Source organism: Bactrocera neohumeralis, chromosome 4 (genome assembly GCF_024586455.1).
Source record: "Bactrocera neohumeralis isolate Rockhampton chromosome 4, APGP_CSIRO_Bneo_wtdbg2-racon-allhic-juicebox.fasta_v2, whole genome shotgun sequence".
NCBI classification, from domain to species: Eukaryota; Metazoa; Arthropoda; class Insecta; order Diptera; family Tephritidae; genus Bactrocera; species Bactrocera neohumeralis.
In genome coordinates this window covers 49,210,703-49,228,249 of record NC_065921.1, presented here as the reverse complement: position 1 = coordinate 49,228,249, position 17,547 = coordinate 49,210,703, and the positions used below count along the sequence as shown (strand labels likewise).

Sequence of the window (17,547 nt, the reverse complement as noted above, 5' to 3'; positions counted from 1 at the left end):
GCCGCGATGTCCGTCAATTTTCCGACTGCGTCCATGGTGGATCGATGTCTTCGGAAACCAAATTGGTTTTCAGACAAGCCGGGCAGCTCTCCTTCTAGGTGTTGTTCCAGACGTTTACAGATTAACTTCTCCAATATTTTGGCCATCGTGTCGATCATACAAAGTGGTCTATACGCACTCGGCTCACCCGCCGGTTTGTTTGGTTTCTGGAGGAGAACCAGGCGCTGTTTCTTCCATACTCTTGGGAAAACGCCTTCGTTTAGACAGCTAGAAAAAATTTCCGCGAAAGCCTTCTTGCTGTGTTTAACAGCAATCTTAAGCGCCTTGTTTGGGATGCCATCAAGTCCTGGCGCCTTTGTATTGTCGAATCTTTCCGCCACTTCTACTACCTCCTCCTCGTCGATTAACAAAATTTCGACCACTGATGGCATTCTTCTGCTTGTATGCTGCTCTTGCGATGGGAAGAGCGTTTTCACCACCTTTTCTAGCAGTGTAGCACAGGTTGGTGCCTGGTTTTTACCCCCCTTGACCTTTGCCATTACTATTTTATAGGCGTCTCCCCACGGATTTTCATCTACCTTCTCGCATAGTTCTTTGAAGCTTACTTCTTTTAATAGCCTTTTTTAACTCATTCCGCTTTCTTTTAAAATATTCTCGCAGTCTCGTTTGTTCTGGCGTACCCAAGCTTCTTTGGGAGAGGCGTCTCGCTCTATGACATTCGCTTCTTAGCGCGCTAATCTCCTCGTTCAACCAGTATGCGGACCTTCGGGGCGCGTTTTGCCTTTTTCTACACATGGCCGCGTCGCAGGCTTTACTTATGTGACTTACCAGCATTTCAGCTTGTCGGTCTAAGTCGGTTGAGCTACCCATTTTTTCTTCCAGCATGAGGTCGAAGATGTTTTCATCTAGCGTTTCCACCTTCCATCCTTTTTTCCGAGGCTTTTTTAGACTGCCTTGGTTTCGCGGCTTCTTGTCGATTTCAAGCATAATGGCAAGATGATCGCTATGTGTGTAGAAGTCGCACACTTTCCAATGTGCAGATCGAGCCAGTGAGTTGCTGGCGAACGTAATGTCTATAATCAATCCGCGGCCATTCTTCTCGAAGATATTTCTGCCTCCCGTGTTAAGCAGCACAGCGTCTAGTAAGGCGAACGTTTTGAGCAAAGCATTACCCCGCCGGTTTGTCTTGCTACTACCCCATTCGATTGCCCACGCGTTAAAGTCGCCTGCTATTACATTTGGTGTAGTAGTAAGGGCGTCCTGGACTAATTCGTCAAGGATCTGTTCATAAACACCTTGTAGTACACTCGGAGGGAGGTAGCAACTGTAAAAATAGATTCCGCCTATTTTCGTTCGCGTATAATATGATTTCCCCAAGAGCGGCTTGTCTTGGAATGCGTTTTCACCACAGGCCCATATGGCAGCTTTGCTTTCTTTATCGGAAATCCAGGTACCAGCACTTATGTTTTTATACTGCTCACAGACTATCGCCACATCTATCTTTTTCTCGCAGATTGTCTGTTTCAGTAACTCTTGAGCCGCTTCGCAATGATTTAGGTTGATTTGTATAACTCTCATTTCGCTTTTTTACATGCCGCTTGGTAGAGGGGACATTTCCAACTTCCCATTCGGTGATCCGTATCCTTTTTTCCGTTTGATTTGCATGACGCACAAAACGGTTTTTTGACGCATTCTTTTGCGCTTCACCACATTTTGCACAACACTTGCTTCTGTCATCCTCGCTTGTACATGCCCTCGCCAGATGCCCATATTCCAGGCATCTGAAACACTTCCTAAGGTTCGGCTTCTCCCTTATTCTGGATATTACCCATCCTATTTTGATTTTGCGTGCATCAATTAATTTTCTTGCATCCGATGCCGGAATGCTGATCATTGCCGTCTGCGTACCCGCGTATGCCTGTCTCATACTTTTAATTGAGCTTTCCCTGAAGGAGCTTAGCTCATTAAATTGTGTTCGGATTGCATTCACGATGTCTTCTTTTGTTGTTACCTCATCTAGATCGCGGATCTCTACAGATACTTCGTGGGTTAAGGCTCTTATTTGTGCCTGGTCATCTAACACCTTACATATCTCCCTTTCGTATGTACCCGTGTTTGTCATTTGCGCCTTTTTCATTTCCAGAAGTATCTCGCCTTTTGCCGTCTTTCTGATGCGCGACACGTCCTCCCCAAGCTCTTTGAGGGCGTCCTCCTTCTTGACAGCCCTGAGTATGTCATGCTTCCAGAGCGTGAAATTATAATTGCGTCCGGTCTCGGACGTGGGACATTAACGGCCTTCTTCTTCGTTTTTGTCGTTTTGCGCCTCACCTGAATCCAGTCGTTTTCTTTTTCATCCTCTTTCCTTCCTTTTATAGCAATGTCGTCATCAGTCCTTTTGTTAGCAGTGGGCCTCTTTTGCATTTCTTCTTGTATTGCTTTTTTCTTTGGCGGAGTCTTGCGCGCTAGTTGCTCATCTTCGCGGGGCCTTTTCGGTGTTGAGTCCACTCCTGCGTGTCTTAAAAGCACAATTCGTTTTGCGGCTTTGATTTTGTTGTTGTACTCGCTTTGAGCACGTTCGTGGAGCTTCGTCACAGAAGTTAGCAGATCACGTATCTGGTTGTTGATCGATCGTTGAGGCGGCTTCATTGCCTCAGTTAGCCTATTCATCATATCTCCCAGCACAGACATGATATCTCCTTTTGGTTGCGTAGGTTCCTCCCGCGGCGTGCTGTCTTGCAGCGCTGGTGGTGACGATCTCGCTCTTTCAGACCTTTCCACCGTGAGCCCCTGTTTCGGTGATCGCATCAGCCTTGGTGCGCGTCTAAAGGGGTCAGCTTCGACGCAAGGACCACTAAAGGTCGGCATTCTCCTGGACGATTCTGCGATCCTATTGCCAGGGCTTTGAGTGCCGTTGCTCGATAAGCAGTCATGTGTACTGCTACTATTATTTTGGGTTTCTTTTCTCAGATAATTCTCCATATGTTAAGTTCTTGGCCGCGGGTGTACATATAAATGTGTGTTTGTATATACATATGTAGATACATATATAATTTACACATCTTATTTGGTTTTGCACTCTTTCCATCCAGATGGGTATTATTCCAAGTAAACATAACCTGTGCATAGTACATTACATCAAAGGGATGGAGCGAACATCTTTTCAATTTCATTGAGGTATAATGGGAATTAAAGCTTATGCGAAGCTATCTAATTTTACAGTAGCACTTGTAACAACAAATATGAATGGTGACGATAAGCAATCTTAGTCAAGACGAATACATAGCTGAGTGAGTTCATGTCAGACAAAAATCTTCTAAACATCTATCAATCATATGCACATATCGTCACAGAATAATATCATAAATTAAACAATTTCTTAAATGAACAATAATTATTAGGAACTAATTTATAACAGAGGATGGAGTCATGTGTAGAAGTTCACGCAAGTGAGGAAAGTTCTCTGAATGCTTGGGAGTGGCCAGAAACGATTCTTTTACACATGGCTCAAGCAGCTCACTACTTCCGGTCTTTGACCAAGTATCCTCTGGGTAGCCTAAGAACATCCGTTCGAAGGAGAGCTAAAGTGCGAAGGCGAAACATCCCCTACATAGGGTTGTGCGCTGGGTTTGGGACTCGCCACGTAAAAAAAACACCCCCAGTGAACACCTATAACCAGCCTCGGATGAGAGACCCCCCTTTTGATGACGACCATGGCAAACGAAATAAGGACAACGAATTGAGGGCATGAACCTGGAATGTCCGGTCCCTTAATTGGTAAGGTGCCGCTGCCCAGCTGGTTGATGTCCTCGTAAAAACAAAGGCTGACATCACCGCCGTCCAAGAAATGCGATGGACGGGGCGGGACAAGGACAAAGACGAGTAGGTCCTTGTGACATTTACTACAGTGACCATATAAAGAGCGCAAGTTTGGTGTAGGATTCGTGGTAGGAGAGAGACTCCGTCGCCGAGGACTATCATTCACCGCGGTGAATGAACGTCTAGCCACAATCCGCATCAAAGCAAGGTTCTTCAACATATCGCTGATCTGCGCCCACGCCCCGACGGAAGAGAAGGACGATGTGACCAAAGATGCCTTTTATGAGTGCTTGGAGCGCACTTATGAAGGCTGCCCCCGCCACGATGTCAAAATCGTGGTTGGCGACTTTAACGCCAGGGTGGGCAAAGAAGGTATCTTTGGCACTACGGTCGGTAAATTCAGCCTCCACGACGAAACATCCCCAAATGGGTTGAAGTTGATTGACTTCGCCGGGGCCCGAAATATGGTTATCTGTAGTACCAGATTCCAGCATAAGAAGATTCATCAAGCTACCTGGCTGTCTCCGGATCGAAAAACTACCAACCAGATCGATCATGTTGTGATAGACGGAAGACACGTCTCCAGTGTTTTAGATGTGCGTGAGCTCCGAGGCCATAACAAGAAGAAGAAGAATTTATAACACTCTGCAAAAATCGTCATTCAAAATAAATATTTCTTAGCTATTCAGGACTGTACATTAATACTCAAACACAAGCGAGCAAATGCCACAATGTCTTTATAGTTGCATTCAATAAAATTAAAATAAAATATTTTGGAAATACAAAAGCACCAGCAAAGCGTTGCCAAGATATCGCCTAACTAAAACTTAAAAAGCAAAATAATTCCACCCACAAATTACATAACTTCTGCAATGAGTATGAGAAGTAAAAACTTTGACATAGATTTCTTCGCTGCGAGTATTTCTACATGCACAGGTACACATACATTTACGCAATAAAAATATTGAAATGGAATGGAAAGTATTGTTGCCGCCAACAATTTTACGTACCAGCAACAATGTCTTCTTCTTTTTAATTGGCGTAGACACCGCTTACGCGATTATAGCCGAGTTAACAACAGCGCGCCAGTCGTTTCTTCTTTTCGCTACCTGGCGCCAATTGGATATTCCAAGCGAAGCCAGGTCCTTCTCCACTTGGTCCTTCCAACGGAGTGGAGGTCTTCCTCTTCCTCTGCTTCCCCCGGCGGGTACTGCGTCGAATACTTTCAGAGCTGGAGTGTTTTGGTCCATTCGAACAACATGACCTAGCCAGCGTAGCCGCTTTCTTTTAATTCGCTGAACTATATCAATGTCGTCATATATCTCGTACAGCTCATCGTTCCATCGAATGCGATAGTCGCCGTGGCCAACGCGGAAAGGACGGTAAATCTTTCGCAGAACTTTTCTCTCGAAAACTCGCATCGTCAACTCATCCGTTGTTGTCATCGTCAAAGCCTCTGCACCATATAACTGGAAGAGAATTATGAGTGACTTATAGAGTTTGGTTTTTGTTCGTCGAGACAGGACTTTACTTTTCAATTGCCTACTCAGTCCGAAGTAGCACCTGTTGACAAGAGTTATCCTGCGTTGGATTTTCAGGCTGACATTGTTGGCGGTATTTACACTGGTTCCCAAATATACGAGACTATCTACAACTTCAAAGTTATGACTGTCAATAGTGACGTGAGTGCCAAGTCGCTAGTGCGACGACTGTTTGCTTGATGACAGGAGATATTTCGTCTTGCCCTCGTTTACTGCCAGACCCATTTGCTTTGCTTCCTTGTCCAGTCTGGTGAAAGCAGAGCTAATAGCGCGGGAGTAGAGGCCGATGATATCAATATATGGCATTATTTGAAGCTGTAAGAGAAGCTTTATGGCGGAAATCGTTGTTAAAAAGTACTCGTATAAAGGTTGAGTTGTTAAATCCAATAAAGATTTGTGAAGATAATCAAGGTTGTATATGTATTGCTAATAACCCTTCATGCCACAAAAGAACAAAACATATTGATATAAAGTATCATTTTTCTAGAGAACAAATTTAAAATAAGCTAATTAGTCTTGAGTTAACTCCTACAGATAAACAGTTAGCTGATATTTTGACGAAACCATTACCTGCAGACCTATTCCTAAAATTGACATGTCAAATGGGACTGGTAGAAGAGAAAAATTGAATACAATATAAAACTAATTATTTAAATGTATATCTTAATCTTAAGTAATTGTAGTCTGATTGGGTTTTTCTGAGTTTTTCACAATCCTTGCAACAAATGTTGGACTATGTAATTGTAATTTCCCAGAGTGCACAACTCGTCATATAAAAGTATGAAATAATTTTACTTTATTTTAGAATTTTCTTTTCAGTGTAAATTTTGAGGAGGCGTATTGGATTTGCAGTTCCTTTTTAATGACATCACTGCTATTTAATATTGTGAATATTCACAGTAAAAAGATCAAAATGTACACTTCTATTACTTTTCTTCTATTACTATTCTTTTATTGCTTTTCTTCTATTACTTTTCTTCTATTACAATGAAATATGTACGTTTTTCATATTTGAATTTCATTACACATGTGAATATCGAGTTGTCTGCACGCATCTAAAATAAACGGAGAAATAGTTGTTCATATATATAAGTATACATATATAAAAATTGTGTTTGTTCTTTATCTGAAAGTGGTGTCTATAAAATTATTTTGTGTCGTTTTAACATTCTGTTTGTTAATTGTTCTATGTTGGTTGTGAGATTACTCTGCGTAAATTCAACAATTATTTTACTTTATACGTAGCGAATTGCGTACCGGTCCGCTAGTTTTTTTATAATTGTAACTGACGCCAACTAAAATATAGCAATAAAACTTATTCTAAGTTAATTTCCTTAAATAAAGCATAAATTTGATTGTAGTTTACTCAGAATTTCCTCGAATAATAAATGTTAAATTCTTTTGCAACATTCTTTAAAATAAAGTTTTGCCAGCGCCTTAAGTAATTTCCGGAGCTTTGGTTCTTGAGAGTTGCAAGAGTATACGTTCGGTGACTCAATAAAAAGAAATCGCTTTAAATTTAAATTGTCTAGTGGGAAATTTTTTACTCTAAAAAATGGTCTATATAATTTCGCGATTAAATTAAGGGTTTACGAGATATTCATCGTCAAACATCATCGTCTATAAAAGGAAAATACAAAAAAGAAAAAATAGGAAAAAATACACCATTTTTGTAGAGCAGTAAATTTCGTATAAAATTATTATCGTTGCGATTAAAACTACTTTTTTCATTTAGTAATAAAATTCAAAATGAAAAAACAATATTGGTTTAAATTAGTCAAATTTCAATCCTAATACTAACCGTTTATGTTTACAAAGAAACCGTACGAGGTTCTAGAGCATACAAAATTCGAAAACCAATGATGCTTTTAAATAATTGAAAGCGAATTTACAATTATAGATACAAATAAGAACTCATACCTGGAGACCCTTTCTTACAGGTATCTAGCAACCAAGTTTTTAAGGCACGAAGCGAAAAACAAGGGGAATTTTCAATGATATCGCCATTTCTTCGGACGATATGTTCGATTCTTATTGTCGGCTAAAGAAACACTTCCCTTGGGACCACGCTCAAGCAGGACTTGCGAACCAGTATGCCTACGTAGTAAACCCTAAACTCTGTGGGCTTGTGATGCTTTTTCAAAGGCTTTGTCTAGCTACGTCTTGTAATTTAACGTCGAATCTATCACCAGTCCTAGATATTTCAATGCCTGCTGTTTCGTAATGGTGTATCCACAAATATTGACTGTGGCGACCTATAGCTTTTTTCCTGCTTGTAATTAATACTGCTTCCGTCTTTTGGTCAGCTAGTTGTAGCTTTGACGCCGTAAGCCATTTTTTGATTTTTGTCGCCGCATGATTGCACAGACACTCTATTAGACTAATTTCCTTGGCTACCACGGTCCTTGCGATCATCTACGTATTCAATTATTTATACCTACTTGGGTAATGGGAGACGCAGCACGCACGTCAACAAATACAAGGAAGGTCCGACTTCGAAAAGCTGCAATCACAACAGACAGCTGAACAATTTTCTACGAAAATGAGAAGCCACAATTTGCGCCAACTACCGTGGGATAAGCCTCCTCAACATCGCATATAAAGTTCCATGGAGCATATTGTGTGAAAGATTAAAGCCCACCGTCAACAAAGTGATTGAACCCTATCAGTGTGGCTTTGGGCCTGCAAATTAATAATCGACCAGATATTAACCAGACGCCAAATCTTGGAAAAGACACGTGCTGCTTTTGCCAGCTGCCTCTATGCCGCTATGTCTGAATTTAGTATCCCATCAAAACTATTACGGTTTTGTAAACTGACTTTGAGCAACATCAAAAGCTCCGCAGGATCGGGAAGGACCTCTTCGACCCGTTCGATACCAAACGATGTTTTAGAAAAGGCGAGCTTAATCGAGCAGGTACAATCTTTTATAAGATTGTCACTGTTGACAGAGTCCGATGCGTTTTACGTGAGTACCTGCCGGCGACGGCCTAACCTCACGGTGCTTTCTATTTCAATATTCTTCCCCATGCAAGCAGGGGGCCCCTACCTGCAGGGGGGTGTCATTGTTGACAACGTCCGGTGTATTTAACGTGGGTACCTGCTGACGACAGCCTTAGTCCACGGCGCTCAAAAGCACAGCGGATCAAATCAATGCGTTGATCAACGTCCTGAGAATGCTAAGCATTTTCAGTAGCAATTGGCAGTATGGAATGGACACACTAACCACCTTGGTCGGGTTCGAGGCCCATCTAAAACCTTTGCCGTGCTTTGGGTCTGGCATCCGGTTGCAATGCAACTCCACATTCAACTGACAAAGTGAGTTTTTCCCGCATTTGGGTTTTAACCACAACCACCACGATACTCCCCAAGAGGCCAGTCCGCATGAGCAGGTTGGAGCTACCTCCAAGGGCTTCTGCTCCACGTGGTATCAGAATTAAGTCTCGGATCAGGCCTCATAGGCGAAACTACTACCAGTTAAGCTTCCATACGGCTCTGGACTGGTGGCACACAACACCCGCGCCGTTAGTTCTGCTTTCTCCAGGCTGGACAAGGAAGCACAGAAAATGGGTCTGGCAGTGAACGAGGGCAAAACGAAATATCTCCTGTCATCAAACAAACAGTCGTCGCACTCGCGACTTGTCTCTCACGTCACTGTTGACGGTCATAACTTTGAAGTTGTAGATAATTTCGTCTATTTAGGAACCAGCATTAACACCACCAACAATGTCAGCCTGGAAATCCAACGCAGTATTGCTCTTGCCAACAGGTGCTACTTCGGACTGAGTAGGCAATTGAAAAGTAAAGTCCTCTCTCGACGAACAAAAGCTAAACTCTATAAGTCGCTCATAATTCCCGTCCTGCTGTATGGTGCAGAGGCCTGATGACAACAACCGATGAGTCGACGTTACGAATTTTCGAGAGAAAAATTCTGCGAAAGATTTATGGTCCTTTGCGCATTGGCCACGGCGAATATCGCATTCGATGGAACGATGAGCTGTACGAGATATACGACGACATCGACATAGTTCAGCGGATTAAAAAACAGCGGCTACGCTGGCTAGGTCATGTTGCCCGGATGGATGAAAACACTCCAGCTCTGAAAGTATTCGACGCAGTACCCGCCGGGGGAAGCAGAGGAAGAGGAAGACCTCCACTCCGTTGGAAGGACCAAGTGGAGAAGGACCTGACTTCGTTTGGAATATCCAATTGGCGCCACGTAGCGAAAAGAAGAAACGACTGGCGCGCTGTTGTTAACTCGGCTATAATCGCGTAAGCGGTGTCTACGCCAATTAAGAAGAAGAAGAGGAGATCACACCACTAACATCTAATCCCAGCTAATCCCCATACCACCCTGATCCCTAATGTCCGACTCTGCAATTAAATGCGACCAAGCATACCATCTACTCAAATAGTCGAATAAACGGTTTTCAGATTATTCTTGTATGTTAAAAGTAGTTTCATCGGACAAATATTTCTCTTATCGTATGTCGACAATGTTACGACTATTCGAATAGTATTAATCGACCAATATTCATACAAACGGTTGCAGACCGGATATTCGAATAATTGGGTTTCAGATTAGTCTTGTACGTTAAAAATAGCTTGTGCCGAACAAATATTTCTCTTATATCAGCTTATATCAGCGCAAATATCAGAGTTATATTAATAAAGTTGAGAGGGCATGTTGCTCTAATAATAGCTCATCTTTGGTGCTAAAATAGTTTAAAACAGGTGAAAACTTGCCCTACACCCCATATAACTAACATCAGTATGGTCCATTCAATCTTGACTTTACTTCTTATATAATGGTATGTGAAGTACCTTAATAAAACACAGAGAACATATTTTTCCGTTAATAATATACATATAGTAATGCTGAAAATAGATAAAATGTCAATACTACCCAAATCTCACACACACCTAATGCAAGATTTTCGAATGGTGAGATTTATACCGTGCATATTGGACAATGTAGTTTTTAAACTGCTTAAATATTGCGTATACGATCCACATGAAGGATGTCGAAAAAGCGCATCAACACCAGAAATCATAGCCAAAATACAGGATATGGCTTGAAAGATCGTCGATTGACTGATAGAGATTTAGTAGAGGCTCTACATATCTCATTGGGCAGTGTGAGTTATATTCGCCACATTCGCTAACAATGGAACAAAAACACATTCGAATGCGACTTTCTCAGCAACATTTGGAGCGTTTTAAAAAGGATAAAGTGGATTTTGTGCGTCGCACATCACTAGGGATGAGACATGGGTCTATCACCATGATTCTGAATCAAAACAAGAGGCTAAAGACTGGTGTGAACCTGGTTGTTCGGATTCGAAACGAGTTCGTGTCCGGAAATCAGCCAAGAAAGTTATGACATCAGTTTTAAGCGATGCTAGAGAAATTTTGTTTGTGGATTACTTGCAAAACGGTAAACAGTTAGTTCTGAATCTTATTGCAACCTTTCGGACCAGTTGAAGGAAAAAAATCGCGAAAAAAGACCCGATTTGCAGAAGAAAAAAATCATTTTTCATCAGGAAAATGCACTGTATAGCAAGAGTATTTTGACTTATTGAACAACCTGGTATCAGTTCGTGTAGCACAACAATGGTTTGCTCGCTTCCGTTCTAGAAATTTTGACTTACAGTGATGGAATAATGTGTCTAGCGCAAAAAAGGCAAAATGGTACATATTTGTTATTTATTGAGTAGTATAAATAGAAAAAATAAGTTGAAATTTGATTAGAAATACGAAAAGACTTTTTCGACTACCCAATATTCTTGCAGCATGCTTCTACAGAGTATAATAGCTTCGTTCATCTAACCGTTGTATCACCTAAAATTAATTGAGAACGATATAGTATATTTAAATAATCAGGTCCGTCCGTCCACAATTCCGTGCAAGTTGTAACTTAAATAAAAATGGAGATATCTCTTTGCTGCACGCATTCCTTGGTAAAAAAAAGTACAAATTCGTAGATGCACGTAGATTAAGATATAAAACTCCAACTTGGCACAAAAAAGGGTGTGTGTTAAAATTGATGAAATCGGATGAGGTACTGTTAAAAACTACTAGAAGCGTGATCAATAACTAAATACGCCAGAGCCATTAAATTTTACCCCCGAGATCGTACGAGGTCTTGTAGTAGCGAGAGAAAAAAAATGGGAGATGGGCGTAAGATCGCCCACTTTTAGGTGAAACCACATATCTCGAGAACCGCCGTACCACATTTGGTACGTGACATTCCTATATCACAGTGTGAAAATATCGGAAAAATTCGAAATCGGACTACATAACCCAATTTTATACTCCATTTGAAACTTTTACTGTCTAGTATACAAATTAAGAATGAATTACTATATCAGCATAAAACTTTACATTTGTGGTGTGAAACCTTGTGACTAAAATTTTCCTAAATCGAAACAAAACTGCTCAACATCGGTCAATGTTTGAGATTAGTGGTGGTCGATGACTGTGACTTCATAGTTGCAGTGATTTTAAACTGTGACTGTAATAAAAATTGTAACAGACAAAAGCCAATAAATAAAACTGAACAAAATTGTTTCTTTTTTTCATTTACGTACGTACAATTGTTCCTAGTGCATTTCTGATACCAACAACTTCGCAGGCTGAGTTGATTGCCAGATTAAAGCTATGTGCCATGCAATGTACATAGATCGCTAATGGGAAACTCAATTTTACGAATGCATGGGCACCATGAAATTCCCCACTCATTGCTGAAGCTCCATCATACCCTTGGCCATATCAAAAAGAGCAGTCAATGCCAACTTTCAAAAGATATTTCATTATCGTTTTTGCTAACCCTTCTCCGGTCGCTGCATAATTAACTCATTCTTTTCAACAGTATAATATGATTTTTCGCAATTCAACTATCTTTATACCCATTTTTGTGCGCAAGACAAAACGTGTCCTATAATAACTAACAATAAATTTACGCGAGGGAACTGCTATATTAAAAATACGTTGATTAATAAAACTTTTCGTTTCATGTGACACTGTGACTGCTACTTTGTGGAAGTTTCTCATGTGTACGCTAATTCCAGTCACAGCTACTTTAGAAAACTTTTCACATCTGTGACCAGTGATTTTTAAGTAGCGGTGACAAAATCGCAGGTACTGAAATATTTACCTTTTTAGTACGATTGAAATTCAAAGAAAACTCTGTCTCCGTGATAGTATATCTGTGTGTAAAAAATCGGTTAACTCTGACTAACACTTGCCTTAGCCCACAAATACCTAATGTAAAGATTTTCGAACTTGGGGATGAATTTACACCACCGATATGTGAGTTATTTTAATAAAATTGAGAGAGTGTGTTTTTCTTATAACGGTGCATATTTGTGCTTAGAATGAATAAAATCGGATACAACTTGCTCTAGTCCCCATATAACTAATAAAACCTTTGAAACCTGAAGGTACTTCCCTGACATTAATCCCTGCAAGTCGCAAGGGTATAAAATATTCGGTTATACCCGAACTAAGCTCTTCCTTACTTGTTAGCTTTCAATAAATGGTGAGAGCTCTCGCAACTTGTAAAAAAAATATCCATTGTAATATTTCGTAAAGTTTGTGAAGCATATTTTAAAAGTCGACCAACTACGTCGCAAGTTGCTCGCCGCATATTTAGGATGCAATTAATGTCCATTTTTATGCCGTATGTTGTTGGTTTGGATGGTATATATTAAATCTTAAGGCTACTAATACTGCACCCAAAGTAAGGTTTTCATACAAAATTGAAACATTTTAGGAAATTTTTACAAATTGTTTAACCCTCATCGAGACCAACGGGTCTGGCCATTTTGTTTTTAAATGTTATTTAAATATGTTTAGAGTGCAGCAAACGACTTGCGCTTCCAGGTAGCTTCCTAGAATTTTATTGTCTATAGAATTCAGAAAAAAAAAAAATTCAAGGATATCGTATCGAAAAGGACGAAAAAAGGATATTTTAATATTACACCTTAGTCGAGACCAATGGTGCTTGGCTAGAATCTAGAAATATAAATATTTTAATATTATTGTCTCTTTGAGGATAAACAAGATGACATTAAAGTTTACTCATTTTCTTAAGAATAATTTTGAAAAAAAAAAGATTTAATTTTTGACAAAAAAACTTAAAAAAACATCATATATTTTTTCAAACAAAAATTAAAAAAAAAAAAATTTTTGATATTTAAAAAAAAATAATTTTTCATGATTTTTAGAAACGTTAAAAATCATAAAAATAATTAATTTATAATAATGCATCATTTTTTTAATAATCATAATTAATTTATAATAATGCGACATTTTTTTTTAATTTTTAAAAAAATTTAAATTTTTTGGAAAAAAAATAAAAGAACTACTTTTTCATGATTTTTAATTTAGAAATTATTTAAAAATCATAAAAATAATTAATTTATAATAATTCTACTAATATATGTATTTTATTTACTAATTTATACATACATATGTGACCTGGTCTACGGAAAGGGGGCTTAGGTGTCAAAAAATCAATTTTCACTTTTTAGTTGATTCCGATGGAAGATGAGATGCTTTTTCTGTTTCCGCACGTTAGCTCCGTTCGTAGACCAGGTCACATATATTGAAATTTACAACAACAAACCTAATATTCTAATTAGATTAACAAAAATACACAAACAAATAAATTAATATATTCAAATCATCGAAAATTTCACATTAAAGGAAATTAGCTATTTCACATTGAATATACTTCTGATCGGGGCAAATCGATCTATCTCTATTTTCTCAATTCGTGTACAAAATTACTTAATTTATTTCATTTATATATGTATAATATATAAAAGTCATAGTTTCATATTTTCGCATTCTAATACAAATTATAAACCTATAAATAAATATTTAAATTATACAGGCGAATATATTATCAATTTTTTAACAGTAACGCCTAGTGGTTGTTGTTGTATGATTTACGTTGCTATGCGTAGATTCGCAACCAAAGTATCCCATATTTATGTATGTACCATACAAATGTACATACATCACAGAAAATCAAAATTTTAAAAGTAATTTCTAGTTTGCTATTGTTGATACTGCATTGCCTTCAATCGATTAAACTTACGATTGCAAATATACGTCTCAGTTGCACAGGCATTTTAAAGACAGATGCTTCTTCAAGTGCAGCGGTCCACTCTGTGTCATCCGCTAGCAACTTTCTCTTTACTGCTGATTCCCAATAAGAATAGAGATGTTCCCTGTTCACGGTTAATATATCTGAATACGACCTCGATCCTTTTAACGAAGTAAGTAATAAACGTAAAGCAAAGAGTTCCCGATTTTTTGGATCGACCGTATACATTCTACAAATTGCATTACTCGGTCGTTTTCTTCTTTGCCATGAGCGCGACGCATCTTGCCAAGTATAGTACTCAGGAATTTGATAATACAACGAAGTATTCGCAAATGGATCTATCGCATTCAATTTAAAATATGCGGTTAAAGTGGTATCGCGGCATCGAGCAAGGGTATCAGAAATCGCAGCATTATCATCACGAAAATAAATATTTTGTGAGTCTGGAAGGTGAACGGCTAAAGCTTTTACCATGTGCGACTTGTCTTGCATTGAAAATTCCAAAAGCCTCCAACAGGCTTCAGGCGCACTAACATATCGAGCGTCTATAAATGTAAATATTTCATCATGATTATCCACGCGATCAATTGGGTGTTCAATAATTTGAACTGTTGCGCAATCATATCCTTTGTAAATATATTTGTGGAGGTATTTAACGCTTTTTATCGATGAACATATTTCGACATTAATATGGGCACTGTATTTTTTGGTCAGATATTTGTTGTATGGGACTATCCATCGGTTGTCTATTTCAATTAAATGTTTATTGGCACGAACAACTATTTTATTTCCATCATTGCGGCGGCGATATTGAGGATAGCTGATAACGTTTGAAAGCGTATTAGCATGAAAAGTTTTCGGATAGTTTTTGGAGCAAATTCCCGTATCAGTCATGCAGGGCGATGATGGATTAAGTACTCCACATGGGCCATGAATCATACATTACAACTCAGGCTCTGCCTCCTCATTAGGAATCTCAGCGCAAACAACCAGGTCAATTTCAGAAGGCTCGCGAATAACATCTTCTTCGTGAAGTGCTACTAAGATGTGGGCATGTGGTAGACCCCGTTTTTGGAACTCAATGAAATTTAGGTAGTATTTCACCTTTCCAAACAAATTCCACTGGGAAATATCTTTCATAAGCTCATTGAGCTTCTGCTTAAAAACCCGGGCTATCAGTTCTGGACGCATTTCCGGTCCCTGGTATCTCTCAATGTTCTGAATGACTTCTGGCCATTTTGGGTTGCATGTAAAAGTTATGAAAAGCGACGGTTTTCCATATTTTCTAACGATAGCCATAGCATCCTGGTAATGCATGTTCATATTTCGAGGAGAGCCAACAAAACTTGAAGGAAGTACAACTATACGACCAGGACGAACACTTTCCATATTTGCACCACGCATTAAGTAGTCATGCAAACCAGCATATGTTTCAACACGTAGCTCTTTCTGATGAGTTCGCAGAAATGCCAGACGTGCTCCTTCAATTCTGACATATTGGTCAACTAAATACTGTTGTCAAAGTTTACCTGACGCATAAAGCAAGCTGAAACCTTCTCTTATCGCCATACGGTAAGCAACAAACTGCAGTTGGGTTAATTTAAATCTACATTCCGTTCGATGACCCTGTTCATGCAGAAGAGTTTCATCATATCCTGACTCGCCATAAAGAAACAAAAGCGGATTTACTAATGGATCACACAACCTATGTAGCGTTGAGATAAATAATAAATTCTGCATATCAGATTTCCGTGAAAATATTCGCAAATTTCGATTTCCAGGTGGTTCACCATCCTCTGTTGTGAAAACGGCCGCAATTTCTGAGCAGCTTGGCAAATTATAACGTCGATCAGCGCTGTTAAAAAGTAACATGCTAATTCGGCGAGCATTGCGATTTTCTTCTCTGGCCCTCTGTTCCGCTTCGCGTTCAAGCTGCGCCATATGCTTATACTCATTTGCCAAGGGGTTAATATTTGAAAGCATTTCGTGGATTTCTCTCAGCAAATACCTATCGCAGTTTGAATTATGTTGTGCCCTTATATCAGTTGCTTGATCCGTGTCAAGAATAAACAGCTGGGCGTAGGAGGATTCTGAAGGATGATCTGCATGCAATGGACCTACCCCATGATATATTGATCCATGTATTCGGAAGCAATATGGTCCGCGCCCTGTAGGCTCTGCAATTTTCTCTTCGAACGATGCAAAAGCAAACGAACTATTTAGCTGCCGAATATTCTCCAAATAGTGTCCCCGCCAAGAGCTCAAATCATTTTCTAACACAGCTTTCAAAAACTCAGGTACACGTAATTCTTGAAGTTTAACTTTTCCGCCATGACGACATGTCGTAAAGCCATTTCTTACCTAGTAACAATTTCAACCAAATATTAAGACAATAAGTATGTATATACATATGTATATTACGAATATAAAAAAATGAAAAGTACAGGTACCTTTTCACTTCCGAAATGTTTTGCTTTACAGTGTAAACATATATTAGTCAAACCCCCAAGCGAACTATACTCCGGAAGAACTACGGAGTTTAGGGCAGCTTTGAAATAACTTGCCATAGATCCTGCATGACTACGGCTCTAATAAAACAGGTTAATTCATATACATACATACATTAATAATTAAAAATTCCTTTTTATCTATAACATTCACCTCTTCTCTTCGACCTGTTAAACTCCTTTTTCGTCTAATTCGCCTTTGGTTTGGCATTTTATTTTTAATAATTAATCTGAATCTGAACTGAAATTCGATGTAGTATGTATGTATTCGCTGGTAATAGCCGCCTTGACTTTTGGAAGAAAACTGAACTGACTCAAAGCTTACCTAACGTTCAATAACACTTCTAATCAAAATAACGCCGACAACAATATTTCTGTTAGATTTTGCACTTGCGTCTTATTTTCGCTCATACATATGTATATACATACATATGTTTGTAAGTATGTATGTGTGAATATAAAACAAAGTAGAGTGCGCATGTCAAAGCGCAGTGTTCCTTAGCTCGTACATACATATACGTGCAACATAGAAGAGAGCGCATGTCAAATAGTAGATAGCGCCTTAGCG

At 39.2% G+C, this 17,547-nt stretch overlaps 1 protein-coding gene across 1 annotated transcript; it reads right to left on the bottom strand.

The window, feature by feature from the left end:
- Positions 1-14,263: 14,263 nt before the first annotated feature.
- Positions 14,264-17,298, bottom strand: LOC126754577 (uncharacterized). The gene is made up of 3 exons (XM_050466673.1): positions 17,134-17,298; positions 16,923-17,060; positions 14,264-16,833 (listed from the first exon to the last, which is right to left on the bottom strand). Exons 1-3 carry the CDS (start codon positions 17,188-17,190, stop codon positions 15,991-15,993), a joined length of 1,038 nt encoding a protein of 345 aa, XP_050322630.1. The 5' UTR covers positions 17,191-17,298; the 3' UTR covers positions 14,264-15,990.
- Positions 17,299-17,547: the final 249 nt, after the last annotated feature.

Excerpts from the sequence above, each read along its gene's own strand:
- LOC126754577 (XM_050466673.1), bottom strand. The coding sequence starts at position 17,190 with ATGCCAAACCAAAGGCGAATTAGACGAAAAAGGAGTTTAACAGGTCGA. Across the intron at positions 17,061-17,133 it reads TAACAGGTCGAAGAGAAGAG|AGCCGTAGTCATGCAGGATC; the intron begins GTGAATGTTATA and ends CTGTTTTATTAG. Across the intron at positions 16,834-16,922 it reads AACATTTCGGAAGTGAAAAG|GTAAGAAATGGCTTTACGAC; the intron begins GTACCTGTACTT and ends AATTGTTACTAG.